We start from the raw sequence: 26,968 nt of genomic DNA, 5'->3' as shown, positions 1-26,968 counted from the left end.
TGATTTTTTTACTTTTTATACTGTAAAAAATTGGAAGTGAATTCGGAGTGATAACGGATGATATTTAAATCCGAATTCACTCCGTCATTTGGAGTTAAAAAAAATTAATTTTGCATACGGAGTAAATAAGGAGTTTGTTTTTTCAGAGGAGTGATTTCGGAGTATTCTGAATTTTATTTCAATCTATATTCACTCCCATTCAGAGTTTTAATATTGAAATAAACACTTTTTAGTAGTGAGTTTTACTTCAAATTGAATTTTTAATATTACATTAAACCTTGCTTCGGAGTGAATTTTACTCCGAGTTTACTCCGCTCATGTTTTTACAATGTATAGGTTGTTTTTGATACTCATTGAATATTGAACAGAAATCTTCAAAGATTAAATTTTATTAGATTAATTGAATTGTTAGTCCTCTAGTTTTTTTTATCATAAAAATTAAGTAATTAATATTGTATTTCCGTAATTCAAAAATGCGCTGGTATATGGGCATAAATTAATTTTACTCTTTCAAACATTAATAGAAATCTACTGTAATAACAAAAATTAAAAAAAAAAAAAACAAGTGACCATAAAAATAAATATAACGCAATTTTTAAATTCAAAAGAAATTTTCAATGGTTAAAAAAAAGTTCTTGTAAAAATAAATATTTGTTATTTACAAATATAAATTGTTTCAATTTTGGCATCTATTGAAATGCAATAAGATAATTCTTAAAAAATGAAAGTAACTTGAATTAATATTCAGAAGCAGTCTAAGCTTTAAATGTAAATCACTCAATTTTCAATTACTTGTATTAGAAACTACTAAATTTTCACTTTTCTAATTTTAAATGACTTGCTATCAAATATCAAATAAACTAATCAAATTTATTTTAAATTTCGCGCCTATTTCTAGGACAGCGTTGCCAAATTTTTTCAACTCCCAATTGAAATTGAATTTTCTTTAAAAATTAGTCATTTCCTATTGAACTAAAATCTTTTATAAAAAAAAAAAAAAAATAAAAAACAAAAACAACGACAACAAAAAGAACATTAGCATAAAACAGTAACATAAATAAATTTTTTTCAAGTTATGGCTTCCCCATAAAAAAATCTCAAACCAAATTCTCCAGTGTAATTTCTATGGTATCTAAATTTTAAAAAATTTTCAAAATTAATTTTTACTGAAACTAGTTTTCATTATTTTCTTATCTTCTATTATAATTAAATACTAACTAAAATTGATTTTAAAAGACCTGTCAGCTGTCACCTGTCAAAATAAAAGTATGTATATTTTTCCATAAAAAGTTTAAATATTTCAAGTATAGATGGCGTTTTTCCAGTTACAAAATACTAGTACAATCGAAACTGTGTCTAGAACATTTCATGGTCATCACGGAAAAAAGATGTCGCATGTAAATTGAGAAAACAGTTGTCTTCAGTTGGTTATTCTCCTCCTCGTCCTGTGTTGAGAGCTGCGGCTCATATTCCGCCATACTGTCCGCAGTGTTTATTTTGATACATTTTCACCAATTGCTGATATTTTAATCCATAATACACCAACTAATACAAAAAAACAATCAATATCTACTAATTTATCATATAATTGTGATATATAAATATTTTTTTATCCGTTAACTAAATTTTATAAAATATATAAAGAAAAAAAAAAAGTAACGCCAGTGTCACCAGTAGCGCCTTGTGGTAGTGTGTGCCAGTTTAGTAAACGTGACGAAGGAACATCAGCATTTTAATTTCCATTCTCATATTCTCATAACCAGTATCAGCAGCTACACTAGCACCAGTCTCAGCAATGGCCTGTGCCACCCTAAAAAGATCCTTGGAATTTGATCCTGTTCATAGCCACGGACGTCCAAATAAACGACGAAGATGTGCACCGATGTGCGTATCACCTGGTAGTTCAACTCAGCGGACATCAAGCCAACAAAATCCATCACCATTTGGCGAAGTTACGCACAAATTGACGCCTGGTAATTGTTATCGGTTATAACGGCCATTTTATCCCTTGTCTATATGCTCTTCCTTCTACTATATCATTTTTATTTTAGTCGCTACTATTTCATTGCCCATTATTATTTCATTTATACACCTATATATACATATATACTTATATATATCTATAGGTTTTTTTGTTCATTGTAAAATTTTCATGAGTATTGTATTTAATTATTTATAGTAGGGAACAAAAGAAGGGCATCACCCACGCGTTAATCATATGGTAATGCCGTAACGGACGTCTACTGTTTATCATTTTTTATTTATTTATTTATTTTTTAACATACGGCCTCAGATGGCGACACGATAATGACGTCAAAAAAATTTTCATTACTAATTTAACTGAATATTCTAGTCATATTTTTTTATTCTTTCACTATTTAAATTCTTTTATAATTATATATTTTTTGACCCTGTCATTAGTGAGGGATCATAAATTATAAGTAATGCTCTCGAGTAAGTAGTAAATGGTTAACATGAAAATTAAACCTCAATTTAAAAAGGTCTTTGTTCTTATAAAAATTTATTACTTTTTCTGAATCTGCTAAATTTATTTATTTATAAATTATTGAATTTTTATAAAAGAAAAAAGTTTTTAAGGACTGGTCGAATAATTTTTTATCAACGACGTATGGGGAGTTTAAAATATACTGGAGATGAAAAGATAATTATACTAAATACTTGGGTTAATAGTTTATTTGATTACTAATGTATTGATGATTGATTAATTATAGAAAAAATGGCTGCTAACATTAGAGAAGAAATTCGTCGGTTACATAAACGTAAGCAGTTGCATTTCAACCCACAAGGTAATTCAAGTGGTTGTGATTCTTCGGACATGGAAGGGGGCCCAGCAAGTCCATCTGGTTGTGGTTCAAGCTCGTACAACTGCAGCCCAAACAGCAGGGAGAAACCATTATTTACATTTAGACAAGTAAGTATTTTTTTTTTAAATATTTTTTAAATAAATTTTCCATATAAAACAACCATTTAGACTAATATTGCCGAATAAAAAAATAATTGTTTATGTAGATTTATTATGTCGCGTCGCTAATTCTAAAAGGATATATTTTTATACGCCCTTTTGGTTTTAAAAACTATGTTTAAAACCAAAAGGGCAGATAATTTTTTTTTAATTGTTAATAATATTGTAGACTTATTCTAAAGCTGAAAATTGGAAAAAAAAATTTTGAAAGCCATAAGAGCGTATAATTTAAACTATTTGCTTTTTTGACTTGAAATTTTTTTTTTCTTCAATTTTTATAATCCTGAAGTTAACAGACGATTAGCAATTTTCTGATTTTTGTTTTTCGACAAGTTAATTAAAAAAAAAAAAAAAAAAATATGCACATGTAGAAAATTCAAAAAACTATAGATGCAATTTTTTTTTTATCATTTGACGTTTTAAAAAAAATCTAAAAATTATTAGACGTCGGCTGACTTCAGTATCATTAATTTTTAGCTATAAAATAATTCTACAAACGATGGGCAATAAAAAAAAATTGTAGGCCTTTAGAAAGTTTCCTAAAGCCAAAGAGGCATATAAAAATATATTTGAAGATTGGGCCGTTTTTCACGGAACGAAAATGAAAAAAAAAAAAAAATGGAAAGTAACAAATCTACTGGATCTAGATTTCTGAAGTTTTCGCAAAGCTGCTAGTATGTCAGTCAAAAATTGCAGGCCACTTCAACTACCCCTTAAGCAGTCAACTTCCATAAATTTTTTTAGTTTTCGTTCCGCGTAAAACGTTCTGATCTTCGGTACATGATTTATTTGATGATACCATAGACTAAGGGCCAGTTTTTCAAATCGGGTTTAAATTATTGGTGGGTTATCTATATATTAATGTATTGATATACTAGCAGTAGTAATTTAAACCCGCTTGGAATAACTGGCTCTTAGTTTGGCGAGATCTTATTTAAATAAATTTTTCACTGCTCAATTTAACTATCAGATATTGAAAAAAAAAAAAAAAAAAAAAAAAAAAAAAAAAAAAAAAAAAAAAAAAAAAATTACTCCAAAATTTTTAAAGTAATTACATTTTTTACAAGCTTGTAATTAAATAAAATATTTATTTTTTAATAGGTCGGATTGATTTGCGAGAGAATGCTCAAAGAACAAGAAACTCAAATACGTGAAGAATATGATCAGATATTAACAATGAAGCTTTCAGAACAATATGACGCTTTTGTTAAATTTACATATGATCAAATTCAGAAGAGATTTGAATCTGCGGCTGCACCAAGCTGTAAATTATATTTAATAAATTTTTTAGTTTTAATCAAATTGTACACTGTAAAAAATTAGGAGTGAATTCGCAGTGATTACGGATTTTATCTAAATCTGAATTCACTCGGAGATTCGGAGTTTAAAAAAAAATCACTTCGAATACGGAGTAAACATGGAGTTTGTTTTTTATGATCCTGAAGTTAGCAGACAATAAAAAATTTTCCGATTTTTTTTTTCAACACCTAAATTACAAAAGAAAAAAAAATCTACAAATATGCACATGTAGAAAATTTAAAAAACTATCAGTGCAATTTTTTTTTTTATAATTTATCATTTTGAATAAATTTCAAAAATTATTAAACGTCGACTAACTTATGATCCTGAGGTTAACAGACAGCTTACAATTTTTAGATTTTAATTTCAACAAATAAATGACAAAAAAAAAAAAAACTAAAAATATGCACATGTAGAAAATTTAAAAAGCTATTAGTGCAATTCTTTACAAATATTTTTTTTCATCATAATTTATTGTTTTGAGAGGATCAAAAAAATAAACAGTCATCTGCTCCGTATTTACTCTGCATTTAGTCACCTAATTTTTTACAGTGCAAATACTAATGTAATACAAACACAATTATATATCTTTTTCGTTACAGATCTATCTTAAATGGACGCTTATACACCTGAGAAAACAAGTTTTGAAAAGAAGGATTAGGTAAGAAATATTAAATCAATTATCCTTAATCACCATCGATGAGGATTTATTGGTTAATTATTTCATAAAATTTAAATCGCAGTTTTTTTTTACTGCGTATCTGAAAATAAAATTATTTGCTTAAAGTTTGAACTTTGAAATAGTTACATTGACAGGATTTTAAAATCATTGAAGTATATAAATAAATCAGCCGATTATAAACTTAATAACAAGAAATAATGATTTAAATTCAAAGATTCGAAAATAATGGAAATAAAAAATTAAAAAATTAAAAAAAAAAAAAAAAAAAGAAAAACAATTCTCGGCATAAACGGAGGAAGATTAGTGATGTAAGTTCATAGTAGATTTGTAGTTAAATACAATTTAAATAAACGAAGATCGATCAATAAATTGAATGTGTACCAGTAAGAAAAAAATTAAATTTGAAAAAAAAAAAAAAAAAAAAAAAAAAAAAAAAAAAAGAATAACAACAAAACATTAACAATATTTGTACTGTCTTATGTTAAACGCGGTGGTATCAGGGAACCATCTTAACATTTGTTTCGAAAAAGAAACCATCTATAAAAATATTGAAGTTTTTTTTTTTTTTTATATGTATATTTAGAACTTAATCTAAAATTATTTTTTGTATGCAAGTATTAACTCTCCTTATTAATACAAATATCTTCAGTTAAAAACTTATTTTTCTATTGCATTGAATTTAAAATTGATTAAATTATAAATTTAATTGACTATAAAATTAAACAATTTGATTGTCTCAATAATGTTTCTGTAAAAACTATTTTTTAATTCAATCAAAATATTTGTAAAACTAGACAATGTTTCTTTTTTTTTTTTTTTATTTTTTTTTTTTTTTTCATACATTATTAAATTCTTTACAATTTTTATAAATTTGTAATAAAATAAAATTACTTAGAGTTAACTATTTAACTTTACATTTTTCTACTTTAAATCGTTGTTTCTTTTCATCTGTCAAGTCTACGTATATTTTTACAAAAAAAGAAGTTAATTATAATAATAACTTAGATAAATAATTGCAATTAAAGCCTTTAGAAAATTATCATAGGCTTATTACTAAAACACCTTTAGAATTTAAAATTTAAAAAGAAAATTGCTTAGTAAATTCTCTTGAATAAAAAATTATTCAGTTTAATTAAATTAAAAATTTTTTTATACCTTAAAAAAATTATCATCGATTAAAAAACAATTGCGTGCATTGATTTTATTAATAACTAATATTATTATTATTATTGTTTTTTTTTTTTCTATTAAAATTATTATTTAATAATTATATATAATAACAAGCATTTAGAAAATACCATGTACTGGAAAAAAAAATCTTTTTCTACTAAGAAATGTGTTCATATTTTTCACTATCGAACATCTCTTAACGGCACTATCATCTTAATTATTAAATCATTTCCTACATAATTAATAATTATTATTTTTACGTTTCAATTAATTATCGTCATTCATTCACTTGTAGTCATAAATCATTAAGGTATTCGTTTAAAAAAAATTTAATTGTTTAGAATTATTGTACGAATAAATAAATAAAATAAACAATGAACTATTTAAAAAATTATTAAACTAAATTTTTTGTTCCCTGGTATCCGACCGTTTATTTAAGCGCAATAAATTAATAAGTAATAAGTATATAAATATATATATAAATAAATAAATACAGTTATTGTGCCTACTGTAGACATTACTTATTTACGATAATAAAGTCTCGCTGTATCGTTATTGAATTTATTTTAAAAAAATCTTTAATAGATAAATGGAAATTTATTTTTAATTCCTTTTTGTTACAATTGCGTTAGTTAATTACTTAGTTAATGTTATTGTTTTTCCGCCTATGAAAATATACATTTTTCATAAGTGTCCTAATAATAATTACACAGAAACAAAAAAATTTTTGCCGCAAGAAAAATTTTTCATTATGAAATAAAAGCAAAATTTTTTTGATGAAGTTAGCAGACAATTAACAATTTTAGATTTTTTTTTCAATAATTTAATTTAAAAGAAAAAACTACAAATATGCACATGTAGAAAATGAAAAAAACTACATGTGCAATTTTTTTTTTTTTTTTTTTTTTTTTTTTTTTTTTTTTCAAATTTGTCGTTTTTAAAAAATCCAAATATTATTAGACGTCGGCTAATTTCAGTATCATAAAATTTTCTTGGGATTAAAAAAATTTTTTGGGCGCATGAAATTTTTTCTCGCTTAAAAAATTTTTTTCTTGGCAAGAAAATTTTTTTCTCTCAAGAAAATTTTAGTTAACAATTTTTAATGAAAAAAATTTCTTAGAGCAAATAAAAATTTTCTGGAGGCGAGTAAAAATTTTTTTTTCTGTGTATTTATTATGATTGCATTGAATTTCTTTACATCATCGGCCATATTAATAAGATATACTGGGGTATTTAATTTAAAAAAAAGAGACGAGTTTAATAAATAAGAATTATATTTTTCTGGTTTTTTATTATTGCTTGTAGCTGATAATTATATTTATTATTAAATAAATGAACGAAAAACAAAAAATAAATAAAAAAAAAAAAATTACATACTAGTAGTCATATTATTGATTAATCAATTAATAATAGATTCAAAGTAAAAAATAATTTTTTGTTTTTATATAATTGTCAATTTAAAATTTTTTTTTTTTTAATTAATAAGTTAATAACAAATGCTTTGATGTTGTGATGTACAACTGGTTAAATAGGTAAATAATATACATAATAATATTGCTATTAAAATATAAGTGGTCAATAAAAAATAACTCATAAGAAATGGACGTTTAGATTTATAAATTAAACGTAATTAAAGTTTTTAACGCTTTACTATCTACAAATAATAATAACTATTATAAATTAGTTTATTAATTTACATAATTAAGGGGTATTAATTATTGTTAGATGATATTTTTTTATTAATTACGTAATTTTTTATCAATTGTAGATAATTGTATGGAAAAAATATCACTGCAATTAATAATATTTCTTAATATATTATACATATGTATTTGTAACTAAAAGTATTTAAAACTTTGATAAGCGTATTAATAAATTATCGTTATATTTTTAGTTTTATTTCTATATTTTTTTTTTGTTTATTTTTAATACTTCAATTTAATTTAATTTTTTTGTCTTTAATTCATTTAGTAAATTAACACTAAGCTAATTGTGTACTCCAATAACATTTAAAAAGTAATTAATAAATACAACAATTTAAAATTAATAAAGTTTAATGTAATTAAATGAAATCCTTGATACTGTTATTTTTTAAATATAAAAAACATTTTCAAGGAAAATACCTCTATACAATGTAAACTTATTATTGGAATAAAAATAAATCTTAAGACTGAAATTCACTTTATTATTTTCATTTATTTATTATATCCAGAAAAAACACAATTTACATTGTGGTCTATGAGATGGAAAGTCATCTGCACTGGATTTATAAATACTTGTCGATAAATTTAATATTAATAATTCAATCGCTCAGCAGAAATATTATAATATAAATAAATTTATATTTAAGCGTAACATGTTAATTATTGATAATATGATAATTATGGCCTGTATTTTTTAGTAGATTTCTTATAGAAATTTAGCTATTGCATTTGTCTTCGAGATAATTCGTCGAGTAGGATCCAAAAATACCATCAGTTAAAAAATTTATATATATATATATATATATATATATATATATATATATATATATATATATATATATATATATATATATATATATATATGGGATATAACCCCCGGCTTTTGGGCACGATAGCGTCTACAATTTCGAACGAATTTGAATGAAATTTAACATACTTTTTTTTTTCGGTAAAAATCTAGTTCGTTCGAAGATGAGTTGTGGGTGTTTACAGATTCTCAAATTAAAAGAAAAAAATAATAATTTTTTGTCAATTTCTCTCCAAATAACTTTTGAATGAAAGGCAATAGCTCATTTCTGATAAATTTATCTGAAAGTTCATCAAATTAGCTTTTATTATCGTTATTTAACTCACCATTTCAACAATTGTTTCAAATAGATTATTTACTGTGAAAATTTTTGAAAAAAGAAAAAAAACTTTTTTTACGGCTTCGACTCTCAACTCTCAATCACATTCAATTCTTTTGAATGATACGTTTCAGGATAATTTCATTGATTGCATCTTGTAGCTAATAGAAAGAACTTCAAATCACACTACCATGAATTTATCTAAATGAAACTTGGCACACATATAGTTCAAATTAATAACCCTGTTTAAACAACTGAATTCAAAATTTTAATTCTGTTACATTCTGTCGAATTCTACAAAACAGAATTAAACTGAATTGAAAATCTGAATTTGAATTAAACAGAATAAAACCGATTTTTAAAATTTCAAATTCGTTTTAATTCAGTTCACTTCGGAGTCGGAACCAGAAATTGGAGAATTATTTTCGAATTAATCAGAATTAAATCGAATTATTTAAATTCGTTTTAATTTGGACGAATTCTGGTTTTCCTGCCGAATTAAACAGAATTCATTTTTGAGTTAGGTACCGAATTCATAGCGGTTCAATAATGAATTTTTGTTTTTTAATTTTTTTTTACACTGCTATATTTTCTTATTTTTCATCAATTTTTGGAAAAAAATTGGAAAATACAATTACTTTGTCTATCTCTGTTAAATTATTAATATATTTTATCGTACCCCGTAAAAAAGGGCATCAGATGTGCGAAAGAGAAGCAAGTCAATTTCAACCACGTGTTGACTTATTTTAAATTATTCTTCTAGAAAATATTTTATAAAATTTTCATAAAAAATTCTAGTGTTGAGAGAAGCAATTAGAGATATTTTGTTCGGGGATCAAAATGCGTGGAATCGTACTCTCCATGTTCACGATCGGTTTCCACCTACGATTTGTACGAACTTGCTTGAGTATGTGAATGATAGTAAGCATAGATTTCTAGCTATTGGCCGTTTTTTAGACACGTTAATTTAAAACATCTCATTCTAGGTTAATATAAAACTTTTATAAACATAAATTCTCACTTTACTAGTTTTATTTAAACAATTTTTCTATCACCCTTTATACATTTAAATTAAGTTGGCAACAAATTAAAATATTAAATGGTCATATTTGCATATGACACCAAACACACTATTTTATAATCGATTTATCAATTCTTCTTACATTAATAGATTCAAATCTAGCATTCATATTTATTTCTTCACAATTATTATATATAAGTAACAAGAAACTTTATTTCTAAAATTTCCAAACTTTGCGGTTCACATTTTTAAAATTAGTTCATTTTTAAAGACAATAATTTTCAATTTATGACAAAAAAAAATTTCGCGAATGAAAGTAAAGTTTTTATTTACATAATTCAAAGTAATAGTTGACGTAATGGTTTAAATATTTAAAAAACACTTTAAATTGACGAGACGATGAGTTGGATACTGAATACTGATTCGATCAGGTGGTGTTACGATGAGAATAAAAGTACATTCTACTAAGTAGATGATACATGTTTTTTTAAATCTTATTAAAAAAAAATTTATATAAGAGTAATTCAATTAGTTTATTCGTATGGATTCATTGGTGAAGCCTTTTGAGTACTATATGAAGGAGATGTTTAAGCTTTGAAAATTGTCACTTCTGGGCGGGATACAAACTTTGGTATAACAATTCTTCAAGTTTTTATTTATCGCTAGCCAAATGTTTCCACTGCTGCTGCTGGCCTACGTCGTGGCTGTTAAAGTTTTTAAAAAGACAACACCAAATGGTAATTTATTTTAACGTTTATTTATTAATAATATCTATTAAGTATTTAATTAATATAATTATTCACAGGAAAAGTTACAGTCTACCTTGGCAAAAGAGACTTTATTGATCATCTTGAGTTTGTAGATCCAATTGATGGTGTAGTTGTTGTTGAAAATGATTATCTCCAAGGACGTAGAGTTTATGGCCAAGTTAATACAAATATTATAAATAATATCAATTAGGGGTGCGCGAATCGGGTTCGAATCGAATCTAATTATTTGATTCGACATTCAAGTCCCTGTTTAAAAATATTGATTGAAAATAATTAAAAATGATGAAATTTGAATTCTTTTCAATAATTTAAATTCTTTTGTTTGTATGTACAGATATACAGTTTGCATGGAGTGACCGCTTTTCAATTCTTTTCAATCAGTATTTTTAACCAGGGATCGAACAATTCGAATTTCCGGATTATTTTAAAAGTTTCGAATTATTTGCAAATTTTCAAATTATTCGTAACTTTTCGAATTATTCATCAATTTTATAATAATACGAAAGTTATTAAATTATTTATGACTTTTCAAATTACTCGATTCAAATCAAGCTCTGGTCGGCTTTTAAATATTCAATTTTTGTTCAATAGAGAGCTAATTTTTTTTCAAGTAACAAAAATTAATTTTTTCGTAGATTTGTGTCTGAGCTAAATTTACGTCTAACAAAAATTTGAATTATTGGAAAAAATATTGCAATTTTAAGTTGTTGAAAATTTTGTAATTAGTCGGAAATTTTTTAAAAATTCAAAAGTTGAACACTGAGAGAACAGTTTATTTGAGCCAAATAAATCCCATACTGGAATGGACCCAATCAATATTTTTTTAAGACAAAAATATGATTTACTTTAATGAAATAAATTTGTTTATAATTAACAAATCTGTATTTGGGTGGTGGCGACTGTAGACCACCAGCCGTACTGTAATTTTTTCAACTAAGATTTGTTAATTATAAACAAATATATATTTGAACGAAATAAATGATTTTATTAAGTATAATTGACGAAAGCATTTGATTCAATTAAATATTTATTTCAATAAAATAAATACTTCTCATTAGTTTCAAATAAATCTATTTATTTCGCTCAAATAAAAATTGTTCTCCCAGTGAAATTATTCGATTCGATTCGACCCGAATAATTCGTAAGTTCGAACCATTCGCGCGCCCTTAAAATAAAGTAATAATAAAACATATTTTTAAAAATAATTTATTGTACTTAAGGTTATTACAACATTCCGATATGGTCGGGAGGAAGATGAAGTCATGGGAGTCAAATTCAGCAAGGAAATGATTATTGCTAAAGATCAAATAATACCGATGAAGAAAGAAAAACAAGAGACAACACCAATTCAAGACCGTTTGCTTAAAAAATTAGGTCCGAATGCTTTTCCATTTAATTTTGTTTTCCCACCCAGCTCTCCAAGCTCCGTAACACTGCAACCTGGTGACGATGATCAAGGAAAACCGCTTGGAGTTGAGTACACGGTTAAAGTATTTGTCGGTGAAAATGAAGAGGACAAAGGACACAAACGTTCATCGGTAGCTCTAGCGATTAAAAAACTTCAGTTTGCTCCAATTTCACGTGGACGCAGACTTCCAAGCTCTCTGGTATCCAAAGGCTTTACATTCTCCAATGGTAAACTAAATCTTGAAGTTACACTTGACAGAGAAATTTACTATCACGGTGAAAAAATAGCTGCTAATGTTATCGTTACCAACAACTCACGTAAAGCAGTTAAAAATATTAAGGTATTAAGATTTAAAAATTAATTTGCGTTCAAACAAACAATTGATCATTTTTTCTTACCTTATTTTATTTTAGCTATTTGTAGTGCAGCACTGTGAAGTAACAATGGTAAACTCTCAGTTTTCTCGGAATGTAGCAAGTCTGGAAACGCGCGAAGGTTGTCCAATAACACCCGGAGCTAATTTTACAAAACAATTTTATCTTGTGCCTTTGGCCAGCAGTAATAAAGATCGCCGTGGAATCGCACTTGACGGACATCTTAAAGTATGTATTATATAATGGTAGTATTTTGTGTGGCAAAAGATGAAACAAGACGATTTCAGACGAAAGTGAGTTGGCTGCTCGAGCCAAAGGCGAGGGCTGCCATCACAAAATTTGAAATTGTGTTTTATTCCATTCCAAATAGCAAAGAGACAGCTTTAAGATGTCGTTTAAAAGGACAAGACTAATTTTTTTGTCACAGAGCCAAGTTTTTTTGGTAAAAAAACGTAATTATTGGTAAAGTTTTGAGCTCTGCGAGGTTAAAAAAACGATTGGACCGAAAAAATATACATTTATCTAAACAAAAGTTATTTTTGTCCGACGACATCTTCGGAACAAATCGACCGATTTGCTTTGCGGCAATCGAAAGAGCTGGTAGAGACTTAGATTAGATTAAACTTTGAAACAAATTGGTCGAGCGATTTACGAGTTATGCAACAAAAACTTGAAAATAAATTTTAAATCGGTTGATTCGTTCCGAGGATATCATCGGACAAAAAAAGTTTACACACACAGACGGATGCCCATCCGGAAATAGTCAGAATAGCTTCTTAGGACCTTAAAATATCAAGATCTGATGAAAACTCAATTTATGAAAATCGGACTTTTTTTTTTGAAAATATTCAATTTTTATAGCGGGAAGTTAAAAATCTTTTAAATGACTTATATGACCATTATTTATACTTTAATTTTTGTCGTCACTTGTGTCAAGTCTTTTAAGCAGATTTTTTGCGGTGACATAAATTTCTGAATATTTTGCCAACATTTTGGTGCCTTGATAAGTCAAAAAAAATCCTCAAAACTGCCCTCTTAAAGATGTCACAAAGCTAAGTGTGCTACTTGTGATGCCACACAATATTTTTCATAATTAGAGTTTAAATGTCTGTAGTCAGTTGAAAAGAGACAATTTAAGATCAAATAACTGCTGGTTAACTTGAAGGACTTATAATGATTATTCTAAGTTAGAATTTAATTCAGCGTTTAGAAACTAAACGTTTTTTGCTGTAAGGAAGAAATCGATAGTTTTTAACCCACTAAATTTTATATTAGTGGTCTGAAATTAGCTTGTCTTGATTGACTAACCAGGCGTTTAAACTCTAAATGCCAGTCTAGAAGATATGAAAAATAATATTAATAATAATAATAAATATTATTTAATAAACAGGAAGATGATGTAAATTTGGCGTCTTCAACAATGGCAGCTGAGGGTAAATGTCCCGCAGAATCTCTAGGTATAATAATTTCATACTCAATACGTGTTAAATTAAATTGCGGAACATTGGGCGGTGAATTGATAACCGACGTGCCATTCAAACTGATGCACCCAGCGCCAGAAAATGCCGAAAGGGAAAAAGCAAATCTCAAAAAATCAAAAAGTATCGACCGTGCACGTTATGAAAATTCATGCTACGCAAATGACGACGATGACAATATCGTCTTTGAAGATTTTGCACGATTACGTCTCAACGAGCCTGAATAAATTTTATTAGGTAATTTAATAACAACTGTACTTTAATGCTGGTGCTATCTAATTACTCTGAAAGGGAACAATTACTCTCAATTAGTAAAAATATACATACACTTTTTTTGTTATATTGGATTGTAATTAATTGAATTTATCTATTTTTATTATCGAAAACTATTTATCGCATGTTGCTGCTCGCGTGGTGCTTAATCGAGAGTTGTTGGAAATCCTCTCAGAGCAGTTAGATAACATTATTAGTAATGAAGCCTTTCAAAAAAAAAAAAACTTAAGTATGAAGAGGAAACAAGATCGAAGAATATAAAAAAAAAATCTATAATATAAATATAAAACAAGGTCGGTTGAAAAGGATTAAAATAAATGCAGATTATATTATAAATATTATAGAACTTTAATGGACGAACTTTGATGGAAAAAAAAAAAAAAAAAAGAAAAAATAAACAAAAAAAGAGAAAAAATATTTATTAAAAAATAATACTTATTTATTGTCTTAGAGTTTCTACTCGATAGTGGTGGTCGGGTAGAAACTCACTTATTAAGGCAAAAAAAAAAAAGTCAAGTAAGATTATTCGTTAATAATTATTATATTTTTAAGTTTAAAAAAATATTTTTCCCGTTTCTCCAGAAGTGACTACAATCTTTATTTAATTATTTTATTTATTTAATTATTTAATACTATTGTTATTAATATTTATCAATATTAATCGTTTAGTTTAACAATAATATGGTATTTCCTGATATTGTTGAGTTACGATTGTCCTAAACAATAAAATGTTGAATAATAAATAATTAAAAATATTTTAATAAGATTTACTTCATTTTATTTACCTGTAAAATTTATATTTAAAATTTTTATTTCTAAAATAATAGAATTTTATTACAAAAAAAAAAAGAAAAAAAAGGTTTTATTTATACAAAATAATACACATGATTGATTGATTTAAAAGTTTTGGAAATAAAATTAATTACCGAGGATAATTTTCAATCGTACATGTCTGAATAGTGCTCTTGATAAGTTTGTATGTATGCCTCTTTTTCAGCGGGTGTCATTTCAGCTATCAGAGTATCATTGACGTCAGTGATTGCAATTGTTTTACCGCCGACACTTACTGTTGGTGCTAGATCATCGTCTTCAGACTCCATGACTTCTACATCACCTGTAATTTATTTATGAAATATTAATAAGTACCCAAAAAAACCGCGTCACTATTTCCAAAAGGACTTATATTTTTATGCGCCCTTTTGGTTGTGGTCACTAAGCTTGAAAAAAAAAAGGCCGTATAATATTTTTTTAATTGCGATACGGCGAAAATTTTATAATAAAAGTAATCATTTAGTTATAATAAAATTTTAAAACTAAATTCGATAGCAGTAAATATCATTTAAATTATTAGATAAACAATCTTAATTGTAGTATCTACCAACTATATGCTAAAATCTACAATCATTGATGATAATCAGAAATTATAACTTTTATTATCTTAACTAATTATAACTATTATTAACATCGTAATTCTTAATAACCTGCTGATAATAGTTATCATCAACCCAAATAATAATTACTATTTAAACTAATAAAGAATTTAAATATCGGCGTTACAGATCAAATGATGCTCCATTATTTTATGTTGTAAAAAAAAATACTGATTATTGATGATGATAAAGTTTTCCTTATCACTCAATCCTGGATGGTTGCTATTTTGATGATCATACCCAATCATTTAAAGTTATTAATAACAGCTCCAATATTTGGAAATTTTTATTGTGTTTGGTCTTAAACGATTGTATTGTTACTTATTTTAATTATTTAAAGGACAAAATGGACATAGCTAAAATATGGATGTATATAAAGGATTTAAATTTATATAAATTTATCCTATTTTTTGTATCAGAATTTTTCCAACCTTGAATGGTAACAGTTACCATCTTCGATTGTAACAATCTTTAATAGTTACAATTAGCATCTTCGATAGTAATTGTCACCGCCATCAATTGTTACTGTTATCGTTCTCGATGGTAAAACTAATTACTTTACCACTGAAAACTTTTCCTACCATTAATAGTTAAAATTAAAAACTTAGTGTTATATCGTAAATAGTATTATAACGAAAGTGAAACTGATATTTTTAATATTTGAATATTTAGAAAATAAATGTTTACTTCTCTTGATTATAGAAACGCGACTAGACTTAATTCGTCATATATTAAAAACTAAACAGTGAATATTTGTATCTCTATAAACATTCTCTCTTTGTCTTTCTTTTACTGCTATTAATTTTAGTGTCATTAATTTTAACTTAAGTGTATCGTTATTGTAATATATTTTATAAGTTCTTAATTACTATAGTATAATAAAATTTTCTCCGTGTAATCATATTGTAGACTTATTCTAAACCTGAAAATTGGAAAAAAATTTTTTGAAAGATAAAAAGGCGTATAATTTGAAAAATATGCCCTTTTAGCTTTCCAAATTTTTTTTTTTTTTTTTTTCAATTTTTAGCTGTAAAATAAGTCTACAAAACAATTGGCAATGAAACACAAATTGTACGCCTTTTTGCCTTTAGAGAGTTTTCTAAAGCCAAAAGAGCGTATAAAAATCTAAGTTTTTTTGGAATTAGTAATGCAAAATGATAATAATACTAGTTTAGTTAGAAAAATTGAATAAAAAATACAAACCTGTATCAATAGCTTTCATGTCACTCGCATCTTCGTTATCACTACTATCACTAGATTCTTGAGGAAGAACACTTTTAACGGCATTAGCAGCACTATTGTTACTGCCTTTCTTTTCATGGGCCAGTAGTACAGACATAATATCATCACCTTGTTTATTATTTGTCGAAGACGTAATAGTTGTCGCGGTAGCAGCAGCTTTATCGAGAATACTGTCTTGATTAGCACTGGCGTCAACTTCAGTTCCGTCATTCATTACGGTACTCTCAATCATCCAAATTGGCCGTTCTTTTCTTCGTGAGGCAGAGTCATCAATAGTCTCATCACCAATTGTCACTCCAACAGTGGTATCCTCAACAGCGAATCCTGATCCTCTTGAAGCATCACCTGACCATGGTTCACCTGGACCTCGTAGACCACCAGATTTCTTTGTGTCAAGTCTAATTAAATAATTATTATTTTAATTAAATTATTAATGTCAAGTAAAATTACTGCATAGAAAAAGATTTTTTGACGCAAGAAAAATATTGCATTATAAAATGAAAACAAAAATTTTCTTAGGACTAGAATAAATTTATTGACGCATGAATTTTTTTCTCGACCCAACAGTTTTTTCTATGCTCAAAAAAATTTTTGTTTTCAATTTACAATGCAAAAAATTTCTTTGGGCAAGTAAAAATTTTTAGCGTCAAAAAAAAATCTTTTTCTGTATGTATAAAATATTATTAAAATAATCTTATACCCTCTGATAGTATTGATATCAACTGGTTCAGGTTCAAGTATTTCGGGTGCAAGTTTAATTCCTTCAACTTCATGTAATAAAATGAAAAGAGGTTCTACTTGTTCGTTAAATTTGGCAAGTAATAAACGTGAGTCTTTTTTCGGTAATGCTGATTGGTCTTCTTCCACAATTTCACGACAAAATGTACACCTAAACTCTTCAGTTGTCCCATCAAACAGTTGATCTGCCTATTTAATTATAAAATTAATCATGGTACATTAAAAAAAAAAAAAAAAAGCAAATAAACTTACTTCGAGATCCGTGAATGTTTTTAAGCAATTTGTACATTTAAAACTAGATCTACTAGTAGCATCTCTTTCTTCAGTTTCTAACTTTTTCCTCATTAAATCTAACTTATATTTAACTACATTTACAAACGTCTGAAACATATTAAAAAATCTATATCAAATTATAACAATAATAATAATTAAAAATATAATTTTTATTTTGCCTGAGTAACAATAAAATTTTTAAATAAATTACCTTATAATTAATAAAATAGTAATTAACTTTTTGTGCTTTTAAATCTTGTCCAGTTTCCATTTTTAATCTAACTTGTATAAATTTATCATTTTTAAGAGTTGATATTTTAGCTCGCAACATTTTACGTTCGAATTTTAGTAGTTCACAAATATCATCTTCTTTCATACCTAAAAATATATATTATTATTATTTTTTTATTTATTATATTTCAGTCTATGGGGTAATTATTTAAACAACTAATTAATTCGATTATTAAAAAAATATAAACTAATATAATATTATAAAAATATTGATTGTGTGGAATTTAATGAGGTAGACTTTTTTGAGAAGGTCAGTTTTTTTCATTTTTTGACTTGTTCAAAAATAGCACAAGAAATAAGTGATTGGAACTAATAATGAACTTTTTATGAATTTACAAAATTTTGAATTCAAATCATTTTTGTTGAAAAAATTAAAAAAAAAAAAATATAACCCCGCAACATAAGTCCACACTAGTTGATAACTAGTTTTTTAGGCAGTGTTACAATTCTACTCGTAACATCTCTACTCAGAGGAAGTACCCACACTTCTATTCATAGTTTTTTTTACTTAGGTTTAACTCTACTCAGTTATATCTTTATTTAGCTACAACTCGACTGACATAGTTTAGCCTATCATAAAATCGATGAAATAGTAATTTCTTGAGAGTTGTAGCTGAGTAAAGTTGTCGCTGAGTCTAATTGAAGCTAAGTAAAGATATAACTGAGCAGAGTTAAACCTAAGTAAAAAAAAACAGTGAGTTGAGTAGAGGCTGAGTAAAGTTGTGAATGAGTAGAGTTGCAGCTACTTCTCTTGAGTAGAGATGTTGTGAGTAGAATTGGAAAACTGCCGTTTTTCACACTGTAATTGTTTCAAAATTCAAAAAATGTTCAACTCAAAATTTAGAATTGTCTCAATTTTTTAAGTTTACTGTCATGAATTTTTTTGGAACATTTTTGACATGAATTTGTTTTATTCGTTGTTTCGACTGGTTGTAGAGACACTGAAAATATACGTTTCGATGCCGGTATCATAAAAAAATAACTAAGTATGGAAAAAATTTTAGAAGTAAAAAAAAAGTAGTATTATCATTTTAAGTAACCGACAAACATTTTATAAAATGAATTGTATATTTATCAATTCATTTTTCACCTCTAATATTTTTAGAAATATTAAATATAAAAATTTATTAGTATACAATATGGATACATTTTATTACTTTCTTAAGCAAGTAAACAAATAAATAAACAGATATGAGGATATTGCAAAAGGACATCTTCGAGTTATCCAAGTGGTACAGTAAAAAAGGGTTGTTGCTAAACGCCAAAAAATGCGGTGTTATGGTCTTTTCACGAGGTGCAAGCATAAATTATCAAGCGCAATACTTTATTGGCGACTCGCGCCTGGAGAAACTAGCAGTGATGAAGGATCTAGGAATCTTAGTTGACAATAAATTAAACTTTACCAGTCAAGTGGATAATGTTATAGCTAGAGCGAAAAGTGTATTAGATTGTATAATAAGGCTGGGAAAAGATTTCAAGCAGTTATCAATCTTGAGACAACTGTATGACGTTAGTCAGACCCATACTGGAACATGGCACGGTTATTTGGTCACCGTATTATGCGGTAAATTTTGAAAGACTGGAGGCTGTCTCGAACCTATTCAAGTGTATAGTCAAGTATTGGAAGGCAAAAGGTGTAGTGATGAATGCTGAAGATGTGAAAACAAGTTCGGGGATCATGAAATTATCCGAAAGATGCGTACTAACAGATTTAACCTTCTTTTTCAAGGCAGTGAACTGTATGATTGATTCTCCAGAAATATTGCCAGACATCAAGTTCAAAATTCTGAATAAGAACCTGAGGGAAAATAGACTTTTAGAAGTACCATACTCCAATAAGTGATTTATACAAAACGGGTCCAGGAACAGAATATTTGGACTAGTCAATGAATACTCAAAAATTGTAAATTTCTTTGGTGGATCTCTTGATTCATTCAAAAAGACAATTCAAGTGGAAACGGAAACCAACAGTGAAAGCTGAATCCAAAAATTAAGAATAATTAGCATATTCAAATACTTTGTTATTTTTTTTTAGTAATTCATTCCTAAAGATCATCTGTTATTTATTGTAGTTTCTTTTTGGTTATTTGCACTAGAGAACGCAAATTAAATTAAAATTTGTAAACTGCTGAAAGCGTAAATAAATAAATAAAATTTATGGTGAATATTTATGTTGTTTGTTAAAATGTAATAACGCAATAAGAAATAAACGTAATAGGAAAAAAAATATAAGAAACAACAATTTTCTTCTTGAGAAAAATAATAAAAATAAAAATTATAACTATAAAATTATAATATAATTAAAAATACTTACAAGGATTTCTCACGAGCATATCAATAATAAGAACATCTTCGACAGAATAAAAACCTCTAACCACGAGTCGTGCTAATTGTTTAAGGCTACTAGGTACTTCGGTAACAAGTCTTTCTTCACCACTCATATTTATTTATTTTTGTTTTTTACTAAAGAACAATAATGTCCGTTGATCTAAAAATATACCAGCAACTTTCTGTATCAGAAAATATAAATAATAGTTAATTTAATAATTTATTTAAATATAATTTTGATAAATATTTTCAGGATACTAACCTTAAAAGCAGTTAATAAACATAAAATCAAAAAAAAATTTTAAATGAAATAAATTTTATTTTAAAATTAATATTAATTTATGTACATGGCAATATTTATTCATTTAAATAAATAATAATTTTTGGAGTTATTTATAATTTTTACTGCCGCATTTATTTTAAATATTTGTCACAAGTAAAAACGTTAATTCAATAACACATGTAATAATACCAACAAATGTATATGTACATATTTCTATATAAATGTATATAGTGTGTGTATAAACGGACTCTGTCACTCTGTCAATGATAAATTTTAGAGTTCGGGTAAGTAGGGTATTTTCTATTTATCCATCTTCCGATGATACAAATCGACTTTCTTACTTATCGACTGAAAATTTTTAGCAAGATGTCGTCGCTGTCTTCTAAACGCAACCAACATGACTGCAAAACCGCAAGGAAACAAAGAAAGTAATGAAGAAGTTCTAAAGTCAGGCAGGAGGCAGAGAAGTGCAGTTTTTTATAATCGAATTATGTATTATCTTGTAGTACTGTAATGTTAAATTATCATCAAAGTAAATTGGATATTCTGCAGAAACTTCAAAACCGCGCTATGAGAGCAATTTTAGAAGTAAACAAATACACAAACAAAATTAATGCTTGATACGTAGGGCTGGATGTCAGTCAAACAAAAGTTAATGTTTAATTGTTGCTGACTTTTCTATAAAATGGTTAATAACAACACCATCATATTTATCTGATCAAATTGATCCTATTAAATAGCAAACATAACTACTATACAAGAAACAATAAAATGATTGAAATTAAAAATACACGAACAAAAACAACTAAAAAGTCTATTGTATATAGAGAATAACTTTAATGTAAAATATATATTGGTTATTACTAAAGTTGAATTAAGTCATATAAAGTTGTTAATAATGTAGTGGATGCTAACTAAAAAACTCATGACATTACGTCTTTATTGAAATTGGCGATGAAAATTTCACACAGTCGGACTTGAGAGCTTTATACTCCTGAAATCCGTAAGTCAACTTTCATATTTTTTTTTCTGTATTCTGGCAATCAAATTTTAAATTTAATAATAGCTACCAATAGTTACCTGTATCATCTCAATATACTAAACTTTGGTTAGATGTTCTTCAAATGCAAAAATTACGAAAATTGGTAATGTGATACCCATGTTCCGAATCTCTGGCCAAACACATTAGAAAATATTAACTTTATATAAAGTTTTCCGCATTCTTGCATTCTGCTAAAATCGTGAGCCTCTTTCAAGTCTATTTTGAATATAAAACTAGTATAGTTTTGTGTGCGAATTTTAAAACTGCAAGCTTAATCTTCTTTTTTATCTATAATTTCTACACAGAAAAATTATTCTCGTTTAATATGCTATGGTGTCATAGTAAATAAGTCGGGCTATATTGGCCACCGGTAGGAATGAAAATAAACACATGCAAAAATTACTATGTCCATAGTAAAATTGACAACGATTATATCATAAATTACTGTATACTGTAAAAACTCGGGAGTGAGTTCGGAGTGATCACGGATTTTATTTAAATCCAAATTCACTCCAAAGGGATTAAATAAATAAACAGTCATCTACTCCTCATTCACTCTGGATTTAATCCGCTTTTATTCCGTAACTTTTTTACAGTGTAACCATTGTAAATTTTATTATGGTCATAGTAATTATTGCATATATTTGTTTCAATTTAAGTCAGGTGGCCAATATGGTTCGATTTTACTATAGTACCATACACTGGAAAAAAATTTTGGTCTAAAAATGGCCCCCGAGAACTTTACACGACCGTGTAGTATGAAATAACGGTGTAAAAAATCCTCGGTGTAAATTATCCATTAGTATAATTTTAAGACGGTGTAATCTAATTTTTTTTCACCATTCAGTGTTACCCGTTATAACTTTGATTAATGAACAACAAACGATCATTGAATATTTTTAACTAATTAATCAGTAACTAGGTGATTCCGGTCTAACTGTGATATTCAATGTCCTGTATTGTTTGTTCTCACAGATCATGAATAATCAATTAATGAAATTTTTGTGTTAATTGGATAATGTTAAACATATTTCAACGTTATTTTTCTATTATATAATTTGCCACTCAGAGAAAACTTATAGTATATCACTTGAATGTCAGCACCGTGTCATGCCCATTTCTAGAATTTACCTATAAATTGTTTATTTTGTTTGTCTCAATAAATGATTTAAGCTAATTAGCTCATAAATTCTAATGTTTTTGATCCAACTGAAAAAAATTGACACACTTTCTGTTCAATGTATTAAGTTAACATTGAATTTCGGTTCAATAACTTTTTTCTTTGAATTTTAACGAATTTTTGAATTTGAATTTGTGTGACTTGAACGCCATGTTCCTTGAGATTTATGAAACGTCTAGTGAACTATCTTGAAAGTACGTCATCTGAGTAATATTTACAAACACTGAGTTGATGAAAAAGTGCCAAGAGTTCGTGTCATGTTAGAACTTAATTTTTAAAAACATATGTCATAAATTGTCTTCTCGATACCATGGTATTGATAAACTTCATCAACTATTAATTTTTTTTTTAGCAAAATATTAAATTCTTGTACTTAATACCAGTCTATACTTTACAGTCAATAGATATTATCAAATACATAACCAAATAATTACAGTTGTTATTTAAAATGAAACTGTCAGTACCGTGTCTGTCAGTACCATGTAAAAGAATAATAAGAATATTGTATAGTTATAATAGTTAGTTGTAAAATTATTTTAATCATTAATTAAAATTTTTTTTAATACAGATGGCACCAATACTTCGTGCTAGAAAGCTACCTGATACAAGTGACAATTAATTTATTCAATGTTTATTAATTTAATTAATTAATTTATTTTTTAGTAAATTCTATAAATTAAATTATAGTTGCTATAAATTATAAAGTTAATAGTTATTAATCCTCATTAATGTGTTAAATAATTATTAAAAAACGAGTTTAAAAGTGTTACAACAGAATTTATAAATGAATTTAATAATTTTCTCAAATAATTTTTACCGAATTTATTTTATATCAGTACCATAGAATGCAAAATTTGAAATGTGTTTCTCGTTCCTGACACTTTCAAGTTGTAGTAAAATCCTCTCAGATTTTTATTTTTACAGGAAAATAGATAAATAATGCCCATAAAAAAAATTGAAAAAGTTCAACTTCAAAATCTTAAAAGTTTTAATAGAAAAAATCACAGTTAGAACGAAATCATCCAACTGCACTAATTTTGTTTAGATATTATAGTACTTTGAATATATCAATATTTTTATGATTAATTTTCTTAACTCAAAATTACAGAATTGCACGCTCTGCACGGTGTAGAAATTTTTAATTTACACCGCCTACGTTTAACACGATATTTGGTGTAATTTTCACACCAAAATTTTTTACACTATACAGAATTTCAAACAAGAATAATATGTCCGTGTACAGGTTGAAATTGAATGAATTAATCACTAGAGATGACTTAGAAAAATTTTATTTTTATACACAAGGAACTTAAAGGCAGAGAAATTTTGGTCTTCAAAGACCACAACATTATTTTAACTCCATCTTTATTTTCTGCATACATTCTTTTTCTAAACCAACTCATTTATCTAAACTGTTTTCATTTTCACTTTACTATTTTTGCCTACTACTTATATTTAAACTCGCTAACTCCGCTGTACTTAAACTTCTCATAATTTATATTATACTCTCACGGTTTTATTTTTCTTTTAACTTCACTTTCCTCAAGTCCGAACCACTCCAAATTTATTTTAAAACTTTTACAATCAATTGCTTCCTCTGTATCCATTTTTTTCTTTCAATTTATATTAATATTGATATAAAACGTGTTCATAAATGATGTATTATTTATACTGCTTTCATCAAAAGTTAACACTGGAGACAGTTGCAGAATATTTAACATTTTTCAGTAAGTTTTATAATTTTTTCAAACACTTTGATGACAGTAATTTGTGAACACACATATTTCAAATTAAAAGTAAGAGATATGAACCGTTTTGTCCTATTTATTTTTATTTTGTTTAATTTTTGAATTCAGTTCTATAATAAACGTAAAATTATTTTTTATTATAAAAAATAATATTTTATTATCAATAAATTATAATTATTCTTAAAATATGTAGACAGTATCGCATTATATATATAAAATTTTTTCAGTCTTTCCGACCATGCAACTTAAAAAATCAATGAGTACACACTTGTTAGGTCGTTCAGTCACATAAATAAAATCAGTCACATAGATAAAATTCAAAAGATAAAGAGTCTCTATTAAATAAATCATGTAAACTATTAACAATTATTTTTATATTGAAAGTTTCCGCGTTTAAGAAAATACTTCTGACTTGGTCTCAAATTTTATTTCAGTTTGCAAAGTCTTTTCTGAGATGTTAAACTTAATTAAAAAATATTTAATATTTATAATTACGAAAATTTAAAAAAAAAAAAAATAGAGGAAATTGGAAGTAGATCAAGATCTTGAAGGTCTTGGTTTCTCATATCGTCACATTGGGTAGCGCGTGCGCGAGTCGACTCAATAAACATCTGGAGAAGTTCCAGTAAACCTTAGGGCCAGGCTCTGGAGTACGGTCTGCTGTACTTTCTTCTATATACATATATATCTAATACTTATATATGTATATAAATCGTCAATATATATCAAATATCACAGTTTCTCAAGTCACATCTCACACCAATTGCATTTGACATTTACTTTTGAATTTCACTTAATTAGTTTTTCATACATTTAACAATTCTCATATATATTCTTCATACGGCTGTTTATTAAATAAATTAATAGATAAATATAAACAAATTTATATTTATATAATTTTTATACTCCAGTTATCATTTTAAAAATAATACCATATCAATTGAAAGTATTATCAGTACTCAGACAACCCTACAACTAATTGTACAACCAATAATTTATCTATTTCTATCCGAATACAATATGTGCAATTTCTTTTTACCTTTACTCACATATGTCACATTTTATTATTCACTCATTCATGACTCACTCTACGTCACAAAACAAATATACTAAAATAATATGATTCGTGCTCATGAGACTATGCTATAAATCTTAGAATAACCACAAAAATGATGATTCAAATATTTAAAATATTATTTAATTGTGAATTGGAGATTGCGATATTTTATCACAGCTTCGTCATTAAAGTAACGACACGTCTAATTAATAATTATACAAAAATTTCTGAATGTTAGTTTCATTCTTTCAATCATCAGAATTTATACAGAAATAAAACTTTTAACATGCTTGTTAATTTATTTAAAAATAATTAATTTTAAAAAATGCCTAAAGTAATTAGCTAATGATTAAGAGAAATCTACCAATCCAACCATTCAGTCACTAAAAGATTTGTCTTTTTTCCGGTAAGTTAGACACCTAGAAAATAATTCTTACCCTCTTCAATCCCCTTTACCCAACCACTGCTAAGAAGAAGAAGAATAGAAAGCGAAAGAGGAAGAAGGTCTTCATCGAAGAGCCTAACTTGAAAATCCTCAAGCTCTCTTGCTCTAAATTTCTCTATACGTACAAGTATAACAAGTTGCTCTCTACTCAATCAGTTGTTGGTTGTTGGTTGGGTTCTTGGGTATTCAAGGGCGAGAGTAATATAAGATGAACAAAATAAAGAGAGACAGCAAGAGTAAGTGAACAATATAATATGTTCCGTATCCCTCGCACTCACGGTGTGCTTCCAAGCCTCTATTAAATTCATTAGGCCATTAGTGGCTGCAACCCTCCAAGATGGCTTCCGTCGTCCTGGCAACCATGTAGTAGAGGGCAGAGTACTTATTCCTCTTTCTCTTACAAACTTATTCATTCATTTTCTCTCTCTCTCTCTCTCTTCTTCTCTCTTCATAGGGGGATGGGTCTTGCCGTGTAATTAGATTCAACGAGTTGAGCGCAAAAGGGGATGGGGGCGAAAGGTAGCCGGAAGAAGAGAAGATGTGCTGGGTAGAAGAAATAGTAGAGAGAAGGTCTTGGAGTTGTAGATGGTAGATGCTACGATGAGTATAAAGAGAGGAAAAGG

The 26,968-nt window shown here is 26.9% G+C and overlaps 3 protein-coding genes across 4 annotated transcripts; 2 read left to right on the top strand and 1 right to left on the bottom strand.

Moving 5' to 3' along the window:
• The first annotated feature begins 1,413 nt into the window (after nucleotides 1-1,413).
• LOC103572152 (akirin-2) lies at nucleotides 1,414-5,777 on the top strand. Its single transcript, XM_014441333.2, has 4 exons — nucleotides 1,414-1,973; nucleotides 2,733-2,932; nucleotides 4,085-4,247; nucleotides 4,885-5,777. The coding sequence occupies exons 1-4, from the start codon at nucleotides 1,796-1,798 to the stop codon at nucleotides 4,893-4,895; spliced, it is 552 nt and encodes a 183-aa protein (XP_014296819.1). The 5' UTR covers nucleotides 1,414-1,795; the 3' UTR covers nucleotides 4,896-5,777.
• Nucleotides 5,778-10,655: 4,878 nt separating this feature from the next.
• On the top strand, nucleotides 10,656-14,328 carry LOC103572142 (arrestin homolog). The gene is made up of 5 exons (XM_008550603.2): nucleotides 10,656-10,722; nucleotides 10,791-10,912; nucleotides 11,976-12,503; nucleotides 12,577-12,765; nucleotides 13,928-14,328. Exons 1-5 carry the CDS (start codon nucleotides 10,656-10,658, stop codon nucleotides 14,240-14,242), a joined length of 1,221 nt encoding a protein of 406 aa, XP_008548825.1. The 3' UTR covers nucleotides 14,243-14,328.
• A 755-nt stretch (nucleotides 14,329-15,083) lies between these two features.
• Nucleotides 15,084-21,039, bottom strand: LOC103572130 (general transcription factor IIE subunit 1). 2 transcript variants are annotated; one of them, XM_014441106.2, is made up of 8 exons: nucleotides 20,853-21,039; nucleotides 20,577-20,772; nucleotides 18,183-18,349; nucleotides 17,951-18,079; nucleotides 17,661-17,887; nucleotides 16,922-17,358; nucleotides 15,215-15,402; nucleotides 15,084-15,103 (listed from the first exon to the last, which is right to left on the bottom strand). In XM_014441106.2, the coding sequence occupies exons 2-7, from the start codon at nucleotides 20,701-20,703 to the stop codon at nucleotides 15,227-15,229; spliced, it is 1,263 nt and encodes a 420-aa protein (XP_014296592.1). In that variant the 5' UTR covers nucleotides 20,704-20,772; nucleotides 20,853-21,039; the 3' UTR covers nucleotides 15,084-15,103; nucleotides 15,215-15,226. The 2 variants fall into 2 exon arrangements, with proteins under 2 accessions (XP_014296592.1, XP_014296588.1); XM_014441102.2 differs by lacking the exon at nucleotides 15,084-15,103 and having other exon boundaries at nucleotides 15,144-15,402.
• Nucleotides 21,040-26,968: the final 5,929 nt, after the last annotated feature.

Source organism: Microplitis demolitor, chromosome 3, assembly GCF_026212275.2.
Source record: "Microplitis demolitor isolate Queensland-Clemson2020A chromosome 3, iyMicDemo2.1a, whole genome shotgun sequence".
Classification (NCBI taxonomy): Eukaryota; Metazoa; Arthropoda; class Insecta; order Hymenoptera; family Braconidae; genus Microplitis; species Microplitis demolitor.
The sequence above is the reverse complement of the archived record's forward strand: the minus strand, read 5'-3'. Positions and strand labels throughout refer to the sequence as shown.

Coding starts and splice junctions, on each gene's coding strand:
- LOC103572152 (XM_014441333.2), top strand. CDS start 1,796: ATGGCCTGTGCCACCCTAAAAAGATCCTTGGAATTTGATCCTGTTCAT. Junction 1,974..2,732: donor TACGCACAAATTGACGCCTG/GTAATTGTTATC, acceptor GATTAATTATAG/AAAAAATGGCTGCTAACATT. Junction 2,933..4,084: donor CATTATTTACATTTAGACAA/GTAAGTATTTTT, acceptor ATTTTTTAATAG/GTCGGATTGATTTGCGAGAG.
- LOC103572142 (XM_008550603.2), top strand. CDS start 10,656: ATGTTTCCACTGCTGCTGCTGGCCTACGTCGTGGCTGTTAAAGTTTTT. Junction 10,913..11,975: donor GACGTAGAGTTTATGGCCAA/GTTAATACAAAT, acceptor ATTGTACTTAAG/GTTATTACAACATTCCGATA. Junction 12,766..13,927: donor CACTTGACGGACATCTTAAA/GTATGTATTATA, acceptor TTTAATAAACAG/GAAGATGATGTAAATTTGGC.
- LOC103572130 (XM_014441106.2), bottom strand. CDS start 20,703: ATGAGTGGTGAAGAAAGACTTGTTACCGAAGTACCTAGTAGCCTTAAA. Junction 18,080..18,182: donor ACTATTTTATTAATTATAAG/GTAATTTATTTA, acceptor AATATGTTTCAG/ACGTTTGTAAATGTAGTTAA. Junction 17,888..17,950: donor AAACATTCACGGATCTCGAA/GTAAGTTTATTT, acceptor ATAATTAAATAG/GCAGATCAACTGTTTGATGG.